The following is a 24,034-nucleotide window of genomic DNA, read 5'->3' on the forward strand; positions in this document are numbered from 1 at the left end:
TGTGCGTTACAAAGGAGGGATGACAGGAACTCATTGTAGAGAGTTCCTTTCTACAGACTTCCTAGTTTCAGGGAACCTGCAAACGTTTGTAACAAAGTTAAATCATATTTTCCAGGAGTGCTTACGGTCAGAAACTTAATATAACTCAATTTTTCACAACTTCCAAGAAGTTTAATTTCATGCTAGCATTGTAGCTAAGTGACCAGTTTTTAGAAAGGTGCGTTTGATGCTTCTAGCTTTGTTCCTTAGCTTGAGAATTAGCTGTCCTGCATCCAAAACCTTAATGTTACTATACTAAATACTGATTTATTTGGTTGAGGCAAATCATACAGTTTTTGAAGTGTCACTCAGAGATGGCAAAAGAATATATATTGTCATTATTAAATTTAGAAATACATTTAGTGTTAAAATTTTAAGCATCTTAAGTATACCTGAAACTTATATTATTTTCTCCTATTCAGGCTCTTTTTCCGGCGACATTATCCTGTCAACACTGTTATTTTCTGTGCCTTGGATCCACAGGACAGAAAGTAAGGCAGACAAGCACTATTTCTAATATGTTCTTTGTATTGTTGAACTAAAAAACCCTAATGTATGTGTCCTTTTTATTTCTCCATTCCTTACTGTTTTTCATCTGCTTTCTTGTGGACAACAAGATGGATGAAAGATGGCCTTTCTGCAAAGTAAGTTGACACATGTTCCAGTCATTTTAACTGAATGTTTTAAGAGTATCATTACAGTGATTAGCTTGTTAGTCTTCTAAATTATGAGCTGCTCTCTTTGTCAGAAGTATAGAAGAAGTAGCTGTTCAGAAGTAAAAGTCTCTCTTCCCACTGTAATTACACTTGCTGATTTACTTCATCTGCACCTCTGCAAGTCAGGGCCTAATTCTGTAATGGTAAGATATCTGGGACCAGAGTTAGTGTGGTTTATTTGGATCACAGATCTGTGATTTTACCTAAAGATTCAGAAATGAAAACAGAACCATTTGCCACTCAGTTTTATGCTCTACTTGTGAAATGGTGCTAGCAGTAGCTTTGGATAGATTTATTCTTCTCATTTGCGCTAATACCTTTATATATATATATATATATATATATATATGTATGTATATAAATCCCATATTTAGCACACAGAGGATAAAATTCTTAGTGATACTAGTGTTCTGAATACTTTCTGTTGAAGACCAACATCATTGTTCTTCTGTTACTGGGGGGAAAAGAAAAAGAAAGAGAAGAAAAAAAAAACTGAACGGAAATAAGTACTCTCTGTGTGTTCAGGGTTATGCTGATCTTTGAAAAGGAAGAGAAACAGATCTCAGGTGCTTCATCCACTGAGATGTATTGCCTTCAAAATCTCTTTTTGAGTACCCCAGCCCTTCATGTCCCCCACCCCCAGCCCCACAACATTGCCAAGGCAACTAAGAGCAGTACAGAATCAGATTAAGGATCTGCTCAGGTCAGTAGTACTTCTCTTGACAGAGAGCAGTACAAGATGCTTGTAGAAGGAACCAAAGAAACAGGACAGTATTATCCTTGCCTGGATGGTGACTGTCCTCAGCCTTTCAGGGCATTCCTGAGCTGGCTGTCACATTAGTACCACTGCATTTGGTAGCCACACAGGACCTTCTCCTCTGCAAGAGACAAAGCATAATCTGAACCCTTTTGAGCTTTATGCTTTTCTTTGCCTCAATATCCTTTCTCATTTATGAAAGAAGGCAATGTTTGTGTCTCAATTCTCTAATATTCTGTGTTTTTTGCCCTTGCAGAGTTTTTGGRTTTGTTGCCAGGAAGCAAGGCAGTGCCACAGACAACGTGTGCCACCTATTTGCAGAGCATGACCCGGAGCAACCTGCCAGTGCCATTGTGAACTTTGTATCAAAGGTCATGATTGGATCCCAGAAGAAGATCTGATGCCTTTCCAGCCTCGACTCAGAGCTCTTCATTGACTTCAAGGAAAGCAGTGTGAGAGGCAGAAAGACTATTTGGCAGCATAGTCTGAACCTCGTCATTCCCAATAAGGAAAGCAGAGGACAGTCTGTCTGCATTAAGTTTGGAAAGTACAGTCTATTCTTTGAAGATGCCTCTGACTGATCGAAGCATTATCTCTTTCTTTTTATATCAAAAGACAAAGCAAAAGAAGTTGGGTGCCACCTAAACCCACGTAGCCCGTACCTGAATGAAGCATAAACAGAAAAACTTCTCCCCTGAGGGGTTTCTAATATATTTTCACATGCTGTTTCTCATCATTTATTGCAACAGAAATGTTCACCCACTCACTAGGCTGTGCTACTCTTGTGCAGAAAATGTTTCTTAAACCACCACAAAGACACTTGCCATAATTGCATCAATGGTAGCTATAGGCCTTGCAAGCATATGCTCTTAAGAGAAAGGAGGTCTGAGGAGGGCTATTTGCTCTTCCCTTCATCTTTATGTGATCAGTGGTGGGAATTGAACAGAGAAGGGGAAGATGTATGTGAAGAGAAGGTTTGTGCAAGTTGATTTCTGTTAAGAAAGGAACAGCAACGTGGACTATTCAGGGAGATTATATTTAGTGTAAAGAAAGCTGAGCAGTTTTAGCTTGAATAATTTTAAATAGGGGAGAGGTGGCAGACCAAAAATGGTTGTGTGGAAATGTATTCCGTAATTCTTTTTGTATTATTATTTTTTATACAAAGAACTAAGCAGGGAAGATGCTGTATTTTAATAATCGCAGGATAAAAATGAGGGAAAAGCAAAGAGGAAAATTTTATAATTTATATATTTTTGCCTATGCCAGATTATTTATAGTAGATCTCAGATCTTGGTATATCATATGGATATTCTTTTACTAGSCCACTGTTGAGCTTTGCCTTTTTAGCACTATTTTACATAAGTAAAAGCGTGTTACATGTGCCTTGCTTTAGAGAATAGAGTTTCATATTTTGACTTTTGTCTTACAGTGATGAGCTGCTTCCCATCTACTGTCTCTTTGCAATAATGCTTTGGCTGTAATGTTTGTTCCCCTATCTAATAACTACATACGTAAGTGGGTTCTTTTTGGCCCCCTTTTCATTGGAGTTTTGGGGATTTTTGGCTTTTTTCATCTGTAGGGACTGTTTTCATGTTTATAGTTGTTTTTAATAATTTCTTGAGTCAGGAGATCCAAAAGGGAATGGAATTTATTTTGTTACTCTATCCCATTTCTTGAAAGCATTTGTGTCATGATTTGTACAGCTGTCACGCCTGTACAAATCTCTATCTCTTTATAAGCACATCTGTATTTTAAATGCATAACTGTTAGCTTTACAGCAATTATATATTACAGAAAATGTAATGTCTTTCATAAAGGACAGCCATCTGAGGTCTACTGTTATAATTCCTGTTCACTCCAGAGAGAGCAGCCCTAGACCCCATATCAGAACAGAGGGTAATAAAACAACTGCAGTGGGACAGTGCTGAGAAGTTTCATTGCCTCGATTTCTTTGATGTGCGGGTGTCACCATTACAATAATAACCAGAGCAATAAGATGACATGCTGAATGCTGCATGTTAGGTGCATGAAGCACTGGATTAACTAGTAATTATTAGATTTGGAGAGCTGAAAACTCCCTTCAATCTCTTCTACTAAATAATGGTTGAAAAGGATGGAAAACTGATTGGGTATAAAATAAAAATGTTCCACCCATCTAAACTGTATTTGTCCTGTATAGGTGATGATCTGGTTTCTATTAACAGCTGTTTTCTTTCTTTTCCTAAAGTGTTAGAACCATGGAAACCTTATTCAGTGACCATGGCCAAAAATGTTACCAAATGGTTTGTATAATGATGAATTTTGTGTAAATAACTTTTTACTTTTTAAGGGGAAAGGGAGGGGGGAAGAGAGAGAGAAGAAAGATTTGAAGTATAATGTCTGTGGACGAGGAAGTGGCCTAGTGGTCAAAGTGGGCATTGGATGTATATAGAAGGGTTAAGTAATCCAAAGCATCGTAGCTACCGTTGAAGCAACAAGGGCAAGTGCCTCTGATTTGTACCAAATACTTGTATTCTTCTGACACAGAGGTATATTACTTAAACAGTGTTTGTATACCATCCAAAAGAGAATGCAGGTCTTATTTTTGGCAACTCTGATTCTTTTGAAATGTGAGAATGAGTTTCCTTAGTAGGACTTCGTGTATTTTTTAAATAGTCTTTTGATGCACCAGAAACCCAGTTGCCTGATCTAGTTGGCCAGTTGGAGCCCAGTGAATTTCTTCAGCTGACGTCTCAACTAGAGTCAAGTCAGATTTTCTAGGAGAAAAATCATGTGTAATAAAACTGACATGTTATCAGGAGGGTTTTTGATTATACCTTTTCTGCTCGTGAAGGTGATACTTGTGTGTGTTATTAAACACCAAGWATTGGCCTGTGGGCTGAAACTAGTGTCATTTTTTCCTTTTATTGTCATTTCCATTTGGGGCCGTATTTTGTATTCCTTGWGTGTTGTCCAGGCCTGCTGAATTCAGGAACACAAGGAATTCAAGGCTAACACTCCTGCKGGTGTTTCCTGGGAGTTTAGCGCTCATTGCTAAGTGGGAAAGAAAAAATTGCCCTATTTCCAAGGGACCTTTTCTATTATGCATTCCTTTGGATGGTATATTACCACACGCTTTTGCTTTTTAATGAATTGAAAAATGCACAAAGCAAAATAGTTCAGTAAGTACCGTTGTGTAGTGTACGTAGAAAGGCATTCACAGAACTTACGTTCATGGCAAATACATGACTAAATAGTTAATACAGCACTTTCTTTCCAAGGTTTTTGGTAGATGTGTATATGCAGTCTCATACGTAATGCCAGCAAGTTGACACATATATTTAGCCAAGCTCCTATTAACCTGCTTGTTAAATGTACTACTATAATCTTACAGTGTTAAACTACAAAAATGCTAAAAGCCATGTTTTTAATTAAATGGTTCCCGTGTATCCAACAGTATCATTAAAATTTTAATGTTTCCTTCTTGGATTTACCTATTAGTGAAAATTTTTGGCTTTTTCTTCAAACTGTAAAGAAGCAACAAAAGGTCTCCAGTATGTAAATGAATGTTCTATAAATTCTTTGTATAGTCATTTTCTCCACTCTTCCAATATTGCCTCTATTCAGATTATAATAAAACTATGAATGTGAAATCTCACCACAGAGCATTACAGGGCAGTCTGTTCTGATGCATGCAACACGTTAGTGAGGGGCATCTGTTTGGTGAAGCAAAAGTAGGTCGAGTAGTGGAGCAGCGTTCTGGTTTTTTTTTTTTTTTTTTTTTTTTTTTTTTTTTTTAAGGTTTCTTTCCAGAGGTTGACTACACAGACATTTATTTGTGTGCTTTAGCTGTCCACGTTTAGTTAAAAGCATGCGACTTTCATGGTTTATTTGCAAGTAGAGTGGCATAAAAGTGCCTTTTGCCTACCTTGCCTATTTCAGTATAGGAAGAGCTGACACGTGATGTCACCTTCAGAGATATTTGTACCAGCTTCACTGTGTCTCTGCGGTGGTGACMCTGGAAAAACTTCCACAAGAGTGTGAAGGAGGCAAGAAACCTAACCCCAAACTGCAGTAGCTCTCGTAGTACAAAATCTGTGCGTCAGCCGCCCATTAAAGGTTGAATTACATACGTGTTTTGCAGGGATTATTTCTGAGACTGATAAAGTACTGGTATGCCGTGCTAACGCCCTTTCTGTAGGCGTGGGCCAGGTGAAATTCCCCGTCCGGTGCGGCTGAGCGCCCGTGGTCCCTGCAGACCGCTGTGCGTGCGCCCTGTGCGCGGGCGTAGCGGATTGGAGAAWCAGCCGCAGAACGCACGGATCTTTATCGGAATTGCTTGCGGTGCGACGCRGACGGCGAGGGCGTAACCCTAACGTGGGTCTTCTGAGTGCACGCTGCGCTGCTGTTTCTTACTTCTTTTGGAAGGCTGCTGCAGGATCTCCGTCCTGCAGTGGATGAAAATCTTCTTTGGGTATTCAGCCGAAATGTATTCACAGCTAGTTCATGTTCAGTTGTTCTTACGGCAGCATTATGTTAGCRTAAATAACTGTTCTTTCTCCCTCGAGTATTTATAGCAAGAGATCAGACCCCCGCCATGTATCTCTCGCTCTTTCTTTGGCAAAGCTACACAAGCCAGTGCTCAGCCTTTACATTTTTGTCTTTGAAAGGGTGCAGAAGCCTGCACCCTGTTCTTTCATCTTTAACTAATTAAACAATTTATTTGGGAGACACTGAAGTGAACGGCCAGGTTCTTTAAAAGGAGTGCAAGCTGCTGTTCCGTGATTTTAAAATATTTATATTAGAAAACTCCTGAACAAACAAACAAAACCTGGRCCCACCAGATCGGCAGAGTGAACCCCTCCTCTGCTGCCTCCGTTGACGCCTCCTGCCAGGGTTGCAATAGCAGGAATGACCCCGGCAGYGTGCTCAGAGGAAATGATGAGGCTTGATGTGAAACAAATAGCTAGAGATATTCTCAAAAAATAAATCGGAAACAGGAAGTTTGCAGGAGCCTTAGCAGTTCTGCCAGACTACAAGAGGGCAAAGGGGAGCTATAATGGAATTTAAGGGTCTTGCTGAATAATTTTGCAGTACACGTTGCCACTGTGAGGCATATCGAGTTAGTACCAGGCCCTTTCTTTGAAGGCATCTAGTGTCTTAACTTACTGCTTAAAGCACAAATGTTTGTCCTTGTTTTCACACCTTAAAGATTCTTTCCTCGGTACGTGATCTTGGCAATACGGTATGGAAACTCTTCCCAGCTGCAAGCAACAGCTTGTGCCTTCCCTGTAATCCAATTTGTCTGAAAAAATAGATTCACCTTAGATTTCTGCATCGTCTTTGAAAAACTAAGTCTTTTCTGTAAATCATTAAAGTGCATTTTCATCGTTGTTAGAAGCTTCTTACATCTTAGGTAAACATGGATAAACAGTTGTTTAAAAAGTCCTTGAAAGAACAAAATTAGCTTTTTACATCACAAGTTTTTTTTTTTTTTTTTTTTTTTTTTTTTTTTTCCTGACAACAGGTACATATTGTCCCCCAATTATTATTTTTTATCTGTGGCTATTCATATCCTACCTAATTAAGTCTGAGCTATGGGCTTCCTCCTGCTGCCACCTGTTACCTGCAAGTTGTGATCTGTTCATAATGCAGATGGTAGGTGTGAAAGAAGCTGCAAGAAAAACAAATTTTTGGAAGGAATGCAGCATGGATGGAGAAATGAAAGGTAGGATGGAGCTGATCCAGCAAATTTGCATGCTTATGTTTACCGCAATGGAATAATCCAGCTATAAAAATAAACAGAAGTGTCTTGATTTGTATACTGAAATGGCAGTTCCCAGCCTTTGCATCTGCAAGCTGATGTAAAACTCCTGCTGAAGTGGATGATAGCTCTTTGTGTCCAGGGTATACAAGTGGTGAGAGCTGGCTCTAAGAGCTCATCTGGAGTTTTCCCAGCATCCCAAACCTGTAAGTTCTTCTTGCATGGGATAATAGTTAATATGACTGAGGGCTGTGGCAAACTTTTGGCCGTATTCTCGCATACAACCAGCTTTTACTCCAAGTGACAAAGAAGGACAACCCCTCTTTCTCCCCCCAAAGTAACTGCGACATGAAATCCTTGTCCCCGTGGTCTGGTGGAGCTCTCAAACAACCATAAAGAGACACCTCTTTAGTCTCTTTTCATAGGAGGTATCACGCTTTTGAAATAGCAGTTAGAAGTTCTTGAAGGATTTTAAGAGGAAACCAAGCTCAAGATGTGTCTGGCTCTTTCCTCAAAAGGCAATTGCCTAAAAAATCCCCAAAGGTGGTATTGAGAATGTAGCGACAGGTCAGCAGTATGCAGTACGCACACGATTAAGACCTGTATATGTGCCTTTGTTCGTGTCAAGTATGTATTTGATCTCGTACTGTCTAGTGAACTGGAAAACATCCAGGTTTGACAGTTTGGTTTTGTTTGTTCTGCACCGTTTCTTAGACTCTCCCTTATCTCCCAGAAGAAGTGGGACAAACATTGTGGTTTATATCTCTGCAGTTGGTAGCAGTTTATCCGCGTTTCATGGTAACTTAGGAATCCCGTGCCTCGTTTCATTCGAATACCTTGTTGATGATCTCAGAATTTTGCCTGTCATTACCCGTCTGATAAATTTGTTAGACTTGGGATCTCTTTTATGTTCAGGCCTAGACCTGAATCTAGTTTGCTCAGTGACATGCAGCCTGTGTATTTGTTTTTCTGGGTGCATTCTCCGTGAGGTTATGCAAATGCTTAGGTGTTTTCAGACTTAAACGATTTGTTGTTAAGATGCAGTAGATAATATTTCTAGAAAGCAATGGAGAGAAAGAAGATCCTATAGGATTTTGAAATGACTGGAATCACTGTTTTCTTGAGAAAGATGATTGATGACATCTAAAACTCTAGATTGCTGCTTGCAAAATCCAATCTCAAATTCATCTCTAAAGCTAAACATGCCAAATGCACTTGGCCGAACCCTTGAGCACGGGGCTGGCAAACGTTAGTGCCTGCTTAATTTATGATTTGTTCCATTGATTTCTGAGTTGCAGTAAAGTCTTGAGTTATAGGCCTTTGCAAAATCAGGACCTTGGCCTATCTTTGCTTGTTACTTGTATGTGAAATAATAATAGCTGAGACTGACTTGGTGTCTCTGGAGCTGAGGTGCTTGAATACATATTTGTACACATTTGGAAGGTTCCAGAGCTGTTTAAAAGTCGTGATTTTAACCAGTTTTTAACCAGTGATGGTTTTAAAACACTCTAACTTCATATATTCAGAGTAAATTCATGAATGTGTGTGTATGCATGCTACTTTGGCCCAAGAATAAGATAAATATTTGCCTTAATTACTTTCTGAAAAATTCAGCTTTCCCATTATTTCCAGGCTATGCTCCAGAAAAAGGTGGATTCACCATTTTGCCCTCTCTGAGGTCTATCAGGATTTTCTGGCAGCTGGAGCTGGCAGGTGAGAGTTGTGCTGCAGGGGACATCAGGCACGAGCACATGAGCTCCCTGTCCCATTTCTGGAGGACACAAAACCAGAGGCAGTTTCATGCCAATACTGGAAAAAGAGGAGGGATGAGGGGCTTGGCCTTCCTGCCATATTCCTGGAAGCCGGGAAGATAAAGGTGGTAGCCCAGATCACTAATGCTACATTGAGCCCATGATCATCACATCTTCCTGATTGTGTGTCGGGGTGCCCTGGCCAAGAGCCTCTGCAGGCAGAGGCTGCTGAAAGGGAGGAGCCTGAGTACCACGAAAGGCTCAAAGCTCCTGCTGGTCTCCAGGAGGCACGTGGCGATGAGGTACTGCTCAGCAAGGGAAGCCGTGGAGGAGCATTTGGGTTTGGGCGTAGGAAAGGAGGAGGCAAGAGAACTATGCATGGGGTTTGCAGAAAGTGGGTTACGGTGAAAAGGGAGAATATATGAGGTTTTCATTTTTTGATATTGTAAACATCAGTTCTTATTTCTGCTCTCAGAAAAGCGTGGCTTCAGATTAGAGTTTGCCCTATGTTTAGTTCAACACAACAGTATTGTTGTGTTACAGTAATTGTATTACAGTAAGTGTATTACAACAGTAATACAGAAAAAAGCTGAAAATACACTTAAGATACAGTAGAAGATTTAGATATAAACAGGACATTTGAGGAAAAGATAAAAGACTTGCATGGTTGACAAGAACTGCTGACCTTGAAAACTGAAAAATAATGAAGCCTCAAGAAATCAGCAGATTTTCCTAAAAGTTGCTCTGAGTTGGGAAATGTATTTGTCTTGTAAAAATAAAAGCTGATTCTCATGTAATTTGGCAATTCAGGGCCTTTATGTCAACGCAAGCCCAAGCACTGTGAGACCTTTGATAACTTTGATAACTTTGTGAGAGTCCAGTAGCATTGTTTATGAGGCTATTTATGGGATACCTACAGCATATACTGGAACTCGGGCTTGCATTTCCGCTTCACATCGCTGTAAACTCTGCCCTAGCCCTGGGCGTGCCTGGAGAGTGTCAGGGAACAACCCTGATCTGGAAACTGTCCCACGGGGCACTGCTGATGGGAATGAGCATTGCTTTTCTACTTGCTCTTGGGTCAGATAATTGCAGTTTTTAAAAAATCAGTAGCAGAAGTGCCAACTTTTTGCCCTCTTCTCTTCTCTTCTCTTCTCTTCTCTTCTCTTCTCGCTCAGTTGCCTCCTCCTGACATGACCTATTACTATGTGCCCCCATGGCCTGGGCTCCTCGCAGGAAGGGCGGTGGGATGAGCACTAGGGCTGTGGAGACAGCTGTGAGCTGCAGCCAGCAGGCTTTTTGTAACATAGAATCGCAGCTTCAGAAGAAGTGGTTAGGAGTAGGAATAGTACTAGTTAAGGGAAGAAACTAGAAAATCTCCTCTATTAAGAAGAGCCAGGAGTTTTGTGACAACTTATAAAGGCAGCAGAGTACAGTTTTTTAAGCAGTTTGGGTGACAGACTTAATTCAGAAATTACTGAATGAACTAAATCCAATGGTWTATTGATGGTGAGTTCAAGAGATTTTCAGGTTCTGTTATCTGTCTTTTCAGCTAATAGCTAATTCTTTACATGCATGGAATGTGCAAATAAGAAAGGGGAAAATGGCTRGAATTTGCCTTATCAGAATTAAATTAAGTATTGCCTAATGGTTCCKTGCAACCCTATTAGTGTGGCTAGGACTCTGAAGTATTTGGCCTCAAACCTCATATTTTTACTTTTTTTTTTTTAAGATGTAAAAATATTCTCTTTCACAGCATTTCATGTGATGACAGGCAGAACTTCTTTTTTCCCTCCACTTTCCCAAACAGAAAAAGACAGCGCTCTCCAGGCATAARCAGTTTTTCAGTTCTCTCTGAATGTCCCTGCAGGCAAAGACCCAAAGGATGAACTTTCCTTCCATCTACTGGTGAATCTATAGTATAGCAATTAGCTGCTTATCRAGCAACTTATCTGTACTAAAGCCCAGGCGGGTGCCTACTACGAGGGGTTTGTGTTTACATATTTCATCAGGTAAATATGATGCATAGTCATGTCCATACAGCTATTCACCTCCTTCTTCAGCAGGTAATGTAACAAGACCTTACCAGTTGTACGTAGCTGTGTATCTTAATGGTTGAATACTGAAGAATTATTTTGTTAAAACAAATATTTTTTTAAAAAAGAGGCTGAAATCTTTCTGAATAGTATCATTTAAAGATTGCACAGCTCTATAATCATGAAGGCTGGAAATATGAGATAAAAAATAAAATTAGAACAGTCCTTCAGAAATACCTGACTCTAGGAGCTGGGTTTTTAAGTGAAATAGTARCTAATTCTAAACCTGGTTCATGTTAAGATCTATTAATGGACTGGCAACTCTGGAGTTTCTAATTCAGTGCTTTGGTGTACAGAGACAGAATAGCAGATAACAACCATTAATTGCTTTACTGAATCAGTTCCTGAACTGGATAACATTTTTTAAAAAATCAACTGACTTATCAGTAATAATTTCCAGTGACAAACACACATCCCATGGGATGTGTTTAGAAACGCACAGGCAATTAAGTATACCAGACATATCAATGCAAAATGTAATACCTTGGATAGTGTAATATAGTGTCACTTATACTCTTGCTTGCACGTACGTCAGCTTGCGTTTGAGGTGTCCGCATGACCTCGTGCAATACTGCTTTCTTATGCTTGGGTCGGTCGCTGGTGCTGGAAGGGCACCGGATCCTCGTCCCTCGATGGGCACACTGACGGAGCAGATGCGCGCTTAGCAAATGGCCTCGGTGGCACGGGCCACCTGGTGCGCCAGTTCCAAGGTCACAGGCGAAGTCTCTCTTCCTTCTCCTATCCTAAGAGGCCTGAGATAACTAGCAGCAGCAGTTTGGATGCTGCATGTGAATGGGAGGTGGCAGGTTCTGTTCCTCAGCGCCCTTTTCCAAGTCTCATTGGCATTAAGAAAACAGAAAAATTACTTTTGAATGATGCTCAGTTTGGGAAACCTGCAAAAATTTGGTGCTTTGGGGTTTTTCTAGAAATAAAAGAGGCTCTTAAGAGCTGCAATTCATGTTTATGTCTGCAGATCATTYGTGGTACTACGCAAGCCCAGAGATGAGGCCTTCAGCGTTGTTACAGCAGTGGATGCTGCAGAGTCCCTCAGCACTCAGGGAGGTGAGATAGCAGTGCCTGAGGCTTTGCTAAGGCATAGATGCTGCTTTTGTTCTTTCTTCTTTTTTTTCCCCTTGTTCCTATATAGAAAAGGTGTAAAACTGTGTAAAGCAAAAGTCCTCTGCCTATATGAAGCATCTTACTTGGTGTTTCCTATGCAGGAGGATTATACTGGCCTAGGCAAAGGTGTGAGCTTAAAAGCTGTAGTAGTCCTGGAGGTATCTCCTCTACGATGCTCTTATGGTGGAACAAGAAAGCTGACACATATATAAATGGGGAAACTGACTGCTTTTATTTACGACAAGCAACGTTTCTTTAAGGTGGCAGAGCACAGCTCAGCTTTTAACTCTTTTTATACAGCTGCTTTTTCCTTTTGATTAGGATTTAGYCTCTCTGAGCAGAACTTCTGCTTGTAGAGGGGTGTACTAACGGGGGCTGGAGTTGTGGAAGCCGTGCGTAATGCTGCAGGCGAAATAGAGATACAGGCATTCAGCCCGGAGAGACCAGCGGGCTGCTGAGGGGAAAAGCAAGGCAGCTGTCACCTACCAGCGGCTTCTCACTGGTGGATGTGGGGGCTGCTGAGCGTSGGGAAAAGTTCGGTGGCATTTAATTAGCTTTGTCAGGAGAGCTTAAGCCCTTTTGCTTAGCTTGTGTTTAGAGTTTAAATTTCCTTATGTAATCGAAATGATAACTGGAGACTTCTACAGTCAGATGTGTAGTTCGTGAGCYGAATGGAGTATTATTATTATTATTGTATTCTATTTTTGAATATATTGAAATCAAGAGAAATGAAAACCTGGAAAAGTTAAGGAATCCAGTCTTGCAAGGTGATGGCAGAGCCAAAACCAGCCCTTATCTCTAGAGCCCTCAACAGTCCCAGTGACAGTCAGATCACTCCAGTGCCCAGCTSTGTCCCCTCTCGCTTCTGCTGGAGCCACTGCCTACATTACTGCTGAGGGGACAAGGTGGGAAGAGGATGGTGGAGCTGAAAGCAGAACTCTTTCCTGTGAACTGTTTTTTACTATACTTGGCCATTCTCAGGCAGATATTTAGGCGATTTAGATCCATCTTTTGTTTTTCAGGGGCTGGCTCCCTGATATCAGAGAAAACCATCCCAGAAGGAAGGTGGGAAGGAAGGAAGGCTTGGTAGAAGGGGAAGACTGGCTGCTGGAGGGTCCCATGAGCACTGTTACTATCACTTTTCCCTCATGGAATTCTTTTTCTCCCAACATCATTGAAAAAAAGAAAAGACATTATCAACATTTGGTTGTTGGGGCTGCAATGTGCTTCCAAAATATTGCCCAGGTTCGTCAAGAGTGTTTGCTTAGAGCTTAAAACTTCTGCCCAGCAGATGGCACGATTGTACAGGGCCTGCGACCTACTTGGGAACCAAAAACTATGGTCGCTTAAAACACATTTTTCTAGGTACTGTGCAGCCAGATAAGATTGCACAGAGTATTACACTGATATATGCATATTCTTTTTGTTTCATAGAAAACTTGAGAAATATGGTTTCTGTTGGTGTCCTTGGAGGAGAAAGTGCTTTTGAACAGCATAATCTCTTTAGTTCTCTTGCAAGAACTTCACCGTCTCCTTTAAGCTGAGTTCTGTCACTTGGTTTCTAAAACAGAGGAAATGTTGGGGGTGGTTTTGGTAGATTTGGCAGTGAATAGAGTCTGAWTGGGGGCTAGAAACTTTCCGGCAGGACACTGGGCTCTTGATGCCAGATAGATATGYCCAGCTGTGCCTCTGCTGGCTAGGTTGGTGCTTCTCTTTCAACTCGCTCAGGTCAAACCCAGAGGTTCCCAGAGAGAATAAAAAGAAGGCTTGTGGGGTGATGGATCTTTCCTTCTGTATCATCAACCTCTATCCTAGAACCATCACCTTTCCTTTACCAGAACATCCTGACATATAGGTGGTGGTTTCCTTAAAAGTCTTGGCACAGCATGGCTTGTCTTGGAAAGGACTTTAGAATTATTAAAAAAACTCAGCACCTAATAAATGAGTTTTGAGCAGAGTTTGTGCAAGATATTTTCCTGAAATTCCTCATAACTTTCAGAGAAAGATCATATTTATTGTGCAATTACAGCCAATTATGAACTTGCATATTCCATGTGCTATCCAAATTAAAAAAGTATGATGTTTTTTTCAACACTGTTTGGAGGAATTGCAACTAGAAGGTCCTAAGGCCTAGATGAATTAAGTCAGATTTGCTATGTTAATGATGTGAGTGTTCTCTAGCTGTGTTTTTTGGCTTTGTCTATTAAGGAATTTGTGGTGGGCATTTTTTTGTTGTTGTTTTGTCTTGATTTCATTGCTATGAGAACACCCAGAAGTGATGAAACATGTGAATCCAAGAGGACAAATAGAAGACAAGGCCTTCTCCATGTGTGGAAGCAAACTACATGGATTTTACTAAAAATTCAAGGATTTTTGCAAGTTGTGGCAGAACTCTCTTTGTGGAAATGAGTCTTAATACAAGTCATTGAAGGGATCGCTAATTCATTAACTTTTTTTCTGGTAAAAGAGTGAGGAAAAYGTATTCAGTGTTACAGAATGCAGAAAAGTATAATAGGAATAAGTATCTTACTTTAGGGATGAGATATATTTTTGTCTGCTACGTGTGCAATTATGACTAGACATATTTACTCCAGCTAGCTTGACAATTTTCAAATATACTTGCAGAGTTTAAGTTGTGACATTGACCTAACACTGTGTTTCTTGGCTCTTTTTTATGTAATAATTTTGTATTAGTATATAGCGTACATATGGAGTGCCTTAGAAGTGATTTGTGGTAAAATAAATGGGAAGCCTCTGTGACACATGCTGCAGAATTAAGAAACTGCAACTGCAGGAGTCTCTCCTGATCCTGCACACAGGCCTTTGTAACGACCTCTTTGAGGTCTCATATATTAGAGCTGTTCATCTCTTTTTACACTTTAAACTGGAAGCTCTGAGTATGCTTTCATACTGCTTCTTGCTTTTATCACTTACCCCCTCTGGTGCATTTACAATACTGGCATCTACAAATGCCAACTATAGAAATTTGTGGGAAATACGAAAAGCTGGTATTCACTGAAATCAAAGGCTTGTTAAGTTGGAATGCTGCCTCCTAATATGTACATGGGTTCAACATAGAGTAAACTCTTGATATCATGAACTGCTTAATAGTAAGTTTGGAGTTTACAAATGTATTTGAAAATTTTGTTTGTGGCTAGAATAGTCACCTTCCTTCCCCACTGTGTCCTATATTACAGACTYGCGGTAAGTGGAAAATGCTCTGAGAACAATCTGACGTTCGCCTCACTTTTGTTGCTTTTTTGCAAAAGAAAGAGGGAGAGACTGACTCAACAGTGAGATCTCCACATTGTAATTGCTGTCATTGACTCCTCTCATCTGTGAAGATGGATTCAGAGTATAAATGCAGATGCATGAGTGGAGCCTTTTCAGCTTTGTCACATGCACCAAAAAAAGAAAAAAMCAAAACAACAAAAAAACCCACCTACTCTGGCAGAGCAATGTAGCCTAAGCCACATCTGTGCAGTTTTGATGCTTCCTATATGGGAGACATCCTTAAAATCTRTGAATAAAATTCAGGAGGAGAACAGTGTAGTTACTACATAACTTCTTGCTGTGGTTTTTATGGAGTTTGTATACAGATATTGCAAGTCCACGATCGAGTACAGAAGACTTTGATAGTCAGATTGATTACTGTCACTTAATTTCCAAGCTTTGAACTGTCCCAGAATTAATCCTGATCAAATCTTATTGCAAGTCTTTCTTAAAAATGTWGAGTCTGTCAGAAATTGAAACTAATGTATTATTTAAGGACAGCTGCTGACAATGGTTGTGAAAGGAGTCCATTTTTTGACTCTCTGAAACCTGAAAGGGCCAAACTTGAGGAAAATGTGGTCCATATAACCTTCCTGGTTACAGGAGGGTACTTAAATGATTTTGATTTGAGTTGTGCTTATACAGTGTAAAACAGAGAAAGTCAGTTAGATGTGAGTTCATGTTCATCCAAACACCAGTAGTACAGAAGAGAAGTTGCAATGGGAAAGATTTTACTCTGCTTAGTGAAAATATAGCTGCACGGTACACATGAAAAAAGCTATATTTGGTTGCAGCTGTCCAACAGTGCCTCATAAGTTGAATTCATTTTTTGTAGATTTACACATGTTTTAAGTTAAAATAACTTAGCTTCTATCAATCTTTGTAATAGGCCCTTGTAGATCCACTTCATGGCTACCCTTTCTTGTTCTCCTCTTCTATTAAAGCCATGGAAATGGTTTTAGAGGCTATTTTCCTAATCCTCTCCTGGACTTAAACTTTGTTTTCCTTGCGCTTTACTGAGCTCCCAGTTGGAGTAGAGTTGCTGTTGTTTGCTACATGAATGCCTCATCTGCCAGCAAGCTCCATGTAGCGAGGTCACTTGCTCCTATAGTTACTCACTCRGCCATGCATCGGAGCTGAGCCTTAACATCATGTCATCAGTTACAAGGAGTTAGAAATAGCATTTTGTATAACTTTCTAAATAGTTTAATAAACAATTTGGAAAGACTTGTCGGGCCAAAGCAGTATTACTAGAGGTATTTATGCCAATAAAACCTTATAAAAAGACCACATATGGCTCAAAGCCATAGCCAGTGATCCGGGTGTTTAGATGAGATGTTACAGCTGGTATCCCCACCAGGGAACTTTGGCTGACTTGGATTTGTTCTAGAGCGGAGKTCAGCAAAGTTGAAAACCCGGTTAGCCTAGTCTGCCCGCCTGCAGCCACTCTGCCATTTAACATATAGCTTGACTGGTGCTGGGCTCAACCTTTTCCTCACTACATTTTGCCCCTTTGGGAGAGTTAGACACTTTGCAGGCACAAGTTTTCTGCAACCGTCCTTGCCCATGCTACTTGCAGTTTGGCCTTACAGAGCAGAAAAGGAAATTTACCTACTCATCGCCAGCTTTGGTAATGCTCGTGCTCTTTTATTTATTTTTTTATGAGAAWGAAATGTGCAAATCTAGTACTTGCTGTAGTTAGTGAATCTAAAGATTTTCAACGGTCCTGTGCCCTTGCTTTTTCTTCCAGAAGAAGCATGGGCACAAGTGTTAGGACCCCCAAAGGTTATTTGGCAAGCTGCCACCTTAGAGGTTTTATCCCTTTTCATTTAGATATTTCTTGCAGAAGTGCATCTAATTGCTACTTGAATAGCCCCGTTGTTTAACCCCCGGCAAACTTGCCGGGTGGTGCTCCGATTACGGGGCGTTCCTTTGACAACCAGGATGAGCTGCTTCTGATGCTGGAGCTGTTCCAGCCTTCCCCATTCACTGTGGCTGCAGGCGCTTTTTCCAAACCATACTTCCCAGTTAGGAGCATGATGGAAAGACTGCCATTCATTGCAGTGGGCTGTGCATCAGGCATTGAAGAAGAATCAACGGGCTTCGGCAACAGATATGTGCATTTGCTGACAAGTTTCAGTGTAAAAGGTTCCTGATTCTTTATAGTGTTACTGAACCTCACTCTTTTGTCCTTTCAGGTACATTAAGCAAGTTCTTTGGTGTAGTCTGCTCATCTATAAAATAGTGTGATACCTATCTATGTCATGAGTTTTTAAGGGGGTCTGTATTTGCAGACTGTTCTGAAGATTAAGAAAACTAATTGGAATGACTTAATAGTTTTTCCTTAAGACCTAAGAAGGTAATCAGATTTCTCACATGGATCTCTTCAAAATTATTAACTAAGTACTCATTTCTGCAGAAGTGTGAGTATTTCCTTGTGAAAGCTTGATATAAAAAAATAAATTACAAGCTGCATCAAGAATCTTGAATTGGTCTCATAGGCCAGAAGGTACTTTTCTCTTCTTACATTGCCTAAGGCTTAAGATTCAGTAATCTTAAAATCAACTTTCCACTTCAACTTAGAAATAATACCAAGATGTAAATATCATTTTTACTAAACTATTTCTCTAAAAATTAATTAAAGCCAAGCGTAGTGGGAATGCAAATCACTCGAAAACAAATTATTTTTGGACAAAAGTTTTGGAAAATGTTAATGGTTTAGGTAAATGCTGTTCATTTAGTGAAATTAGCTACAATGCACCAGCAAAGGAAATGGCAAATAACATATTTACTTTTCATATTGAGTCTTCACTTATATGTGGCGAACAGAAGATTGTTGTTTCAACCATTAGGCTAAGCTGTTTTCTCCAGTGGTACACTGAATTCAATGCAGAAAMGAAGTTACAACCTCCAGAGAAAAGTTTCAACTGATCAGTTTTGGACAGGCTGTGAGCACTCAGATAACYAAGTACTCACAGTTGTAGCACACTGTAGGCAGGTCAGTGGAAAGAGCTGCTCAATGTACGGCAGCAATCAGAAATGGCAGTTTGTAAAACAGTGCAATGAAAGAATTATAGAGCATGAAAGCAATTAGAGAGCTGGCTACTCCATCTTGAATAAAAAGAGTTGGAGTCTAATTTTCGAATGGATATAGCACAGATGGAAGAGTTTCAAATAAAAAAGCAATGAAATGATGGTAGAYATTAAAATTTGGCCCATATTTTTTTCTTTTACAGGGAGACTATGAGCTGTAGGAGAAGAAAAGCACTAAGCAAGAGCAAGAAGAGTGCTGCCAATAATCACTCATTCAAAAATGATATTGTTGGTAAGGAGTGGTTTTATTTTGTTAAACATTGCACAAGCAACACTTTACCTTTATTTATTTATTTATTTTCTCATTTAATAGCCCTTTCTGCTATGATATAGAAAAACAAAGTACTTAGTGGACTCATGCAAGCACGCAATGTTTAAATGATAATATTGCTCAATTATACAATTGCGAAGCATATCAGCTTTCATCCTTCAGTATAAACTGGGTCACTGTGTCTATGACAATTATTAGTATTATTTTAAGATGTTTCTTTATTTTGTGCAACAGAACCGGACTCGCTAATTGTCTTTAGACAAAAGGTACATGGTACCTAGCTKCTTAAAATTAGTTCAGTTGCTTCCTCTCTTTTGCTCAGAAATACTGTTTCCTATCAGATAAGTGATAGTTCTGTGTAAATGTGCTTTGCATTGAGGTAAGAACACTGAATATGAGAGGCCAAATCTTCAGCTGGTATTAATCAAACTATTAATTGGGTCAAATACTCAGCTGAGTATAAACTGGCRGAGCTTCCCTGAAGCTCTGCCAATATACAGAAGATTTGGCCTGGAACATCTGATAGAGCTAAAGTAATGCTGGATGCATTCTTCAAAAGATGCCCTTCCCCAAGATTAGGTGAATTGCATGAGACACCATAACAGATTAACGGTTTATAATAATAGCAAAGCTAAAACAAACAACAACATCTCCCTCAACCAGGTCACATCTTTTCCTGTTATATTCCTTTTCAATGCCAATCTTCTCCATTGTTCTAACAATCTTGCAGCTGATTAAGTTGGCCRTAAGAAAAGAAGCTYATTATAATAATTTCTTCAAAAAAATAATGCTGTTTTTCTGAAAATAACATCCCCTAGATGCTGCATTGAAATTGAAGCACAGGMAGTTCCGCCTGACCGTGAGGGGGAATTTCTTYACTGTGAGAGTGACGGAGCMCTGGACCAGGTTGCCCAGAGAGGTTGTGGAGTCTCCTTCTCTGGAGATCTTCAAGGCCCGCCTGGACGCAACCCTGTCTACCATGTTGTAGGTGACCCTGCTGAGCAGGGAGGTTGGATTATATGATCTCCAGAAGTCCCTTCCAACCTTACTGATTCTATAATTCTATGCATATAAAGCAGCATGAGGACTCTCTGCCTCTTGTCAAGGTCACTTGAAAACAGCAGTCAGAACATGAGCGCTGGTAGTACCTAATAAGTGCAGCACAGAAACGGTGGTGACCAGCCCAAGACTTGGGCTCCTGGGCATTACCGCAGCAAGGCTAATAAATGCTGTTTTGATTAAAGCTGCTCAGCTTTGCCTTTGCTTGTCAAACATTGAAAGCAGAGTATTACTGGTTTTCTCCRCTGTCTTTTACAGATTACAAGATAACCACTTCACCACTTTGGAAGTGTCATTGGACAATCTGTCCATGTCATTAATTCCTCCTCACTCTCTCATCCTATTTGCAGAAGGAAAGAAATGAGCAGCATGTATCAGCACAGACCATGGCATCATGGAATGTTTACTTCAACTTTGTAGTTAAAGAAGAATAGTGAAATAATGTGGCATTTCAACGTAATAAGTTCATTAGAATTGCTGAGGTGGTGAGGGGAATATCTCATTTTCATTGTTTCTTCCACAGCAGCTGAGGAAAAATAGTATTTATTCTCAACTGTATATTCTCAACTGTATATTGAAACACATTTTTTTTTTTTTTTTTGGCAGGGTCTGTATTGACATATCAAGTTTGGGGACTTGAAGCAAGAAAAAAATAAACCAAATATGGAGATTCTGAAATCAGCATTCAAATTGCAAAATAACTGTCAAATAGGAGGTGAGATAACCCTTGGAGAGCTGACCTGGAAACCACTCAGGATATCAGGGCCCAGATAACCTTGATCTCAGAAATGAGCTCTTCTGAAGATCTAATATGTGATAGGCTTAAGCCCATGGTATGGTTCTCTCCAAAGACTTCTATTTTACCTTATTCGTGTTGGCTTTTGGTGCTTTTACCCTTACAGCCCCATGCTAAACAAGATCCACTGGTGTTTTATAAGATAGTCCAGCCCAGATAAAATGGTATCAGCTTCCCCTGTAGCATGTCTCACGTTATGTTTTTGCCTCCTATGTGCTGAAAGCACAAGTACACTGAAGTCTGAGCTCAAGAGCAAGGCTCRTTCCCATTCTGTCTTGTTGCCGTGTAAGGCAGAGAGGTGTCATTTCTCTTCTGTAGTGGAGAATGCTGGTTCAGCGCTTAATGAACACCTCTTCAGATGGATCTCACCTGCCTTCCTCATCCTCACCTCAGGTGGCTGTGGCAAAGCAGGGACTTCATCTTCTGTTTTTTTCCAGACTGATAACCTTGAAAATCTTGTGCACTTGTTTGATACTACTGGCTAGGCAAAACAACCTATCACTTTGTCACAGGAACCTTCCCCCTCCCGCCCCCTTAAAATAAACTAAAATAAACTTTCCCCACCTACTATTTCATGAAACATGAACAAACATAGCTTGTGGTGAGCTTGGCTGATTTTCTCCATCTCAAGAATAAAAATGACTTTTGTTTTTTGTTGTTATTATTTATTTTCTTTTGAGAACGCAAGCAGTCATAGGAAASGGGTGTCTGTGAACCATTTACTAAGACTGTTAAATCCCATGAATTCTGTTTTCTGACCATGGGCCAGCAGTACCACCTAGCGGACAAGCAAAAGAAGATCAACAATTTCTGCAAAGCACCATCCATGAAGATATTACGATGTTCACRCTCTGGTTGACTTGTTAAAGTAGTACTAATCATCAGGTCATTTTGAAGGATGCTTACAATATTATAAGATTTTATTCAACTTGTGATRCCTATTAAATCAATTAAAGAAAAAGGTATCCAGAAGGGTATGAAGATGCTTGAGACTGGATCAGTAAAGCCCCTTTATGTTCCCAGTCTATCCAAATGCAACGCTCAGAAGCCTGACTAAAACCTGATGTTTCAGAARAAGATAGAAGAAATCCTTTGGAAGGGATTAAGAGAAATTCTCCTACCATCTGAATTTTAGCCTTTTACATTATTCTGTTAAAAAGACTCAATTTTACTGTGAAGGTTGATTASTCAAAGACTATTGAAAGATGGATAGACAACATCATTGAACTTCTATTTCCACATGGTGAACTCGAGAGGCAGATCTTCCCAGGACATGAAATCCTATTGTGTTSCTCTGTATGACCTGTAGCTTTTGARTGTTACCTTAAACCGTTTACATACACCCTTGGTTTGAGAGCTGCCTGCAAGCATAGCAATGGTGGCAGAATGGTGCCCCTGCCTGAGGTGGCAGGCAGCTAGGCGGTGGGAAAGGCCAGAAAGTAGTCACTTCTGGCCACTCAGTCTCCACCAGAAGTCTAGAGTTGRGAATGTGCAGTGACAGAAACCTTTAGGAAAGGGCAATGTTTCCCAGCTGTTGTGACTGCTGACTCTCCTTTCCAGCCCTCAAAGTAGGCTGATTGTCCTTGCAGCTTTCTGTCCCATGTCCCACAATGTGAATGGTCTACCCCAGCTTCTCATCCTTGGGCAGTAAAGATCATGCACCTACAGCAACCTTTCAAGACTCTTCACTAGCCTGTCACAGTGTCTTCCTCATGCAAGCTCATGCATKGCTTATGCTATTAAATGCAGTCATAGGTGTCTGGTCCTAGGTTTGTGCGTGGGAAAAATCATGGCATAAATGAGGGGCAAGCGACATATCATGTTTATTATGAAATGGCACAGGGACCAATAAAAGGGGACTGCACAGTGCAAAGTGCCGTTCCTGAGTAGTGAGGTTGTGCCCAAGTTATCTATTYAGCCCATAGATTCTTTGAACATGAACAAAGTTGGGAAGATGTTTTGATCTTTTCTGTGTACAGTATAGAGGAAGGTACACRCACTTCAGTCTGTAAAGCAGTGGGAGTACCACTGGGTTGTGTATACAAACAGAGTGAACCATATGTCAGCTGCTAACGTTACGATAATACGYGAGGAACTGGGGATGATGACTGGGCTTTTCTAAAAAGTAGCTGAACTTCTATAAAGAAAGGTGAAAAGGAGCAGTTGGAAAGCAGTGGGAGGCTAAGTGAGAACAGAGCTTAAGTGAAATGGTTTTGTGGAGGAGGAAAGATGCAGACAGATAGGCAGGCCAAAGCTGTGGAAGGTCAGCTCAAATGACAAGAAATGCCTGTAGGCAGGGGCACCCTACTAAGTCTCCTCTTCCTAGCATCCCTGGTGCCACATGTAGAGTGACCACTTGTTCTACAGTTTCCRCAGGTCTTCCTGCTGTGGATAAGATAATGGAAATATCTACCAATTTACATAAACCTTGTATACCATATAAGGAAAATTGTTTGCTATAATATATACGCTTAATAAACATGCACCCTAGGGACAAAGGATAGGAATGTACTAAGAGAAAGTATAAGAGTTGCAGCATAGTTTAGATACAGAGTTTTTTTTCAGTGATAACTGCAGACTTGCTCTAGCCCTTACTCAGTATCCTTTTGGTATCTAAACATCTTAAAAAATACGACTTGAAGATTTGATTCACGTTTTTTCTACGCATCTTATCAACAGCTACTCAAATATACTGAGGTGAATGACGCTGTCAACTAATGGTGCTTTATGGTATTGTAAAACTGATCATCTTGAGTTTTGGTGTGTATTCTTGTGTCTGAGAATAACCCTTCTCAGCAGCCTTGCAGTCTACACCAATGTAGTACTCATTGGCCTGTGCATACAAACAGAAACCATATGGCTGGTGCTTGCAGTAGTGCATCCTGTAGGGGAGGGCCAAGACTAGTTCTTTTAAGAGCTCAGCAGTTTTTAATGAACTTAGTATTTCTTAACATTGAGAGCACAACAGAGCAAAAAGATTTTTTTTTTCCTGAGGTGTTACTAGGATACTTTTTCCCATGTTCCTTATTAAGCATTTGAATAAAAATAGTTTCTAGTTGTGTTGTAAATAAATACCCCAAAATATTTAGCACATGATGGTAATGGTAGAAGATGTACTGGAATGGGAAATGACCTGTTTTCAAGCTGAGTGCTTAAAAACAAGTCTTAAATTCAGGATTATCACTCCCAGACAGTGTTTATATTGGTTAGTTTGAAAGAAATAAATGTAGTCCAAATGGATGTTGTGAAAAGTATTTAAATGGTCATGTCTTTTGGACACAACAATGAAAAATGTCAACAGAAGGGGGTTCTGTCATGTAT

General features: G+C 40.1%; 1 protein-coding gene across 16 annotated transcripts in view; it reads left to right on the plus strand.

Moving 5' to 3' along the window:
• TNS3 (tensin 3) overlaps nucleotides 1-5,149 on the plus strand; it is a 304,187-nt gene extending 299,038 nt beyond the window's left edge. For all 16 annotated transcript variants that reach the window (XM_085302207.1, XM_085302209.1, XM_085302203.1 and 13 more), the window contains 3 exons: nucleotides 462-530; nucleotides 657-683; nucleotides 1,769-5,149. In XM_085302207.1, coding sequence (XP_085158333.1) covers nucleotides 462-530; nucleotides 657-683; nucleotides 1,769-1,913 — 241 coding nt within the window. In that variant the 3' untranslated portion in view covers nucleotides 1,914-5,149. The remainder of the gene's footprint in view (nucleotides 1-461; nucleotides 531-656; nucleotides 684-1,768) is intronic.
• Nucleotides 5,150-24,034: the final 18,885 nt, after the last annotated feature.

Source organism: Rhea americana, unplaced genomic scaffold, assembly GCF_003343005.1.
Source record: "Rhea americana isolate MKP2758 unplaced genomic scaffold, rheAme1 scaffold_189, whole genome shotgun sequence".
Classification (NCBI taxonomy): Eukaryota; Metazoa; Chordata; class Aves; order Rheiformes; family Rheidae; genus Rhea; species Rhea americana.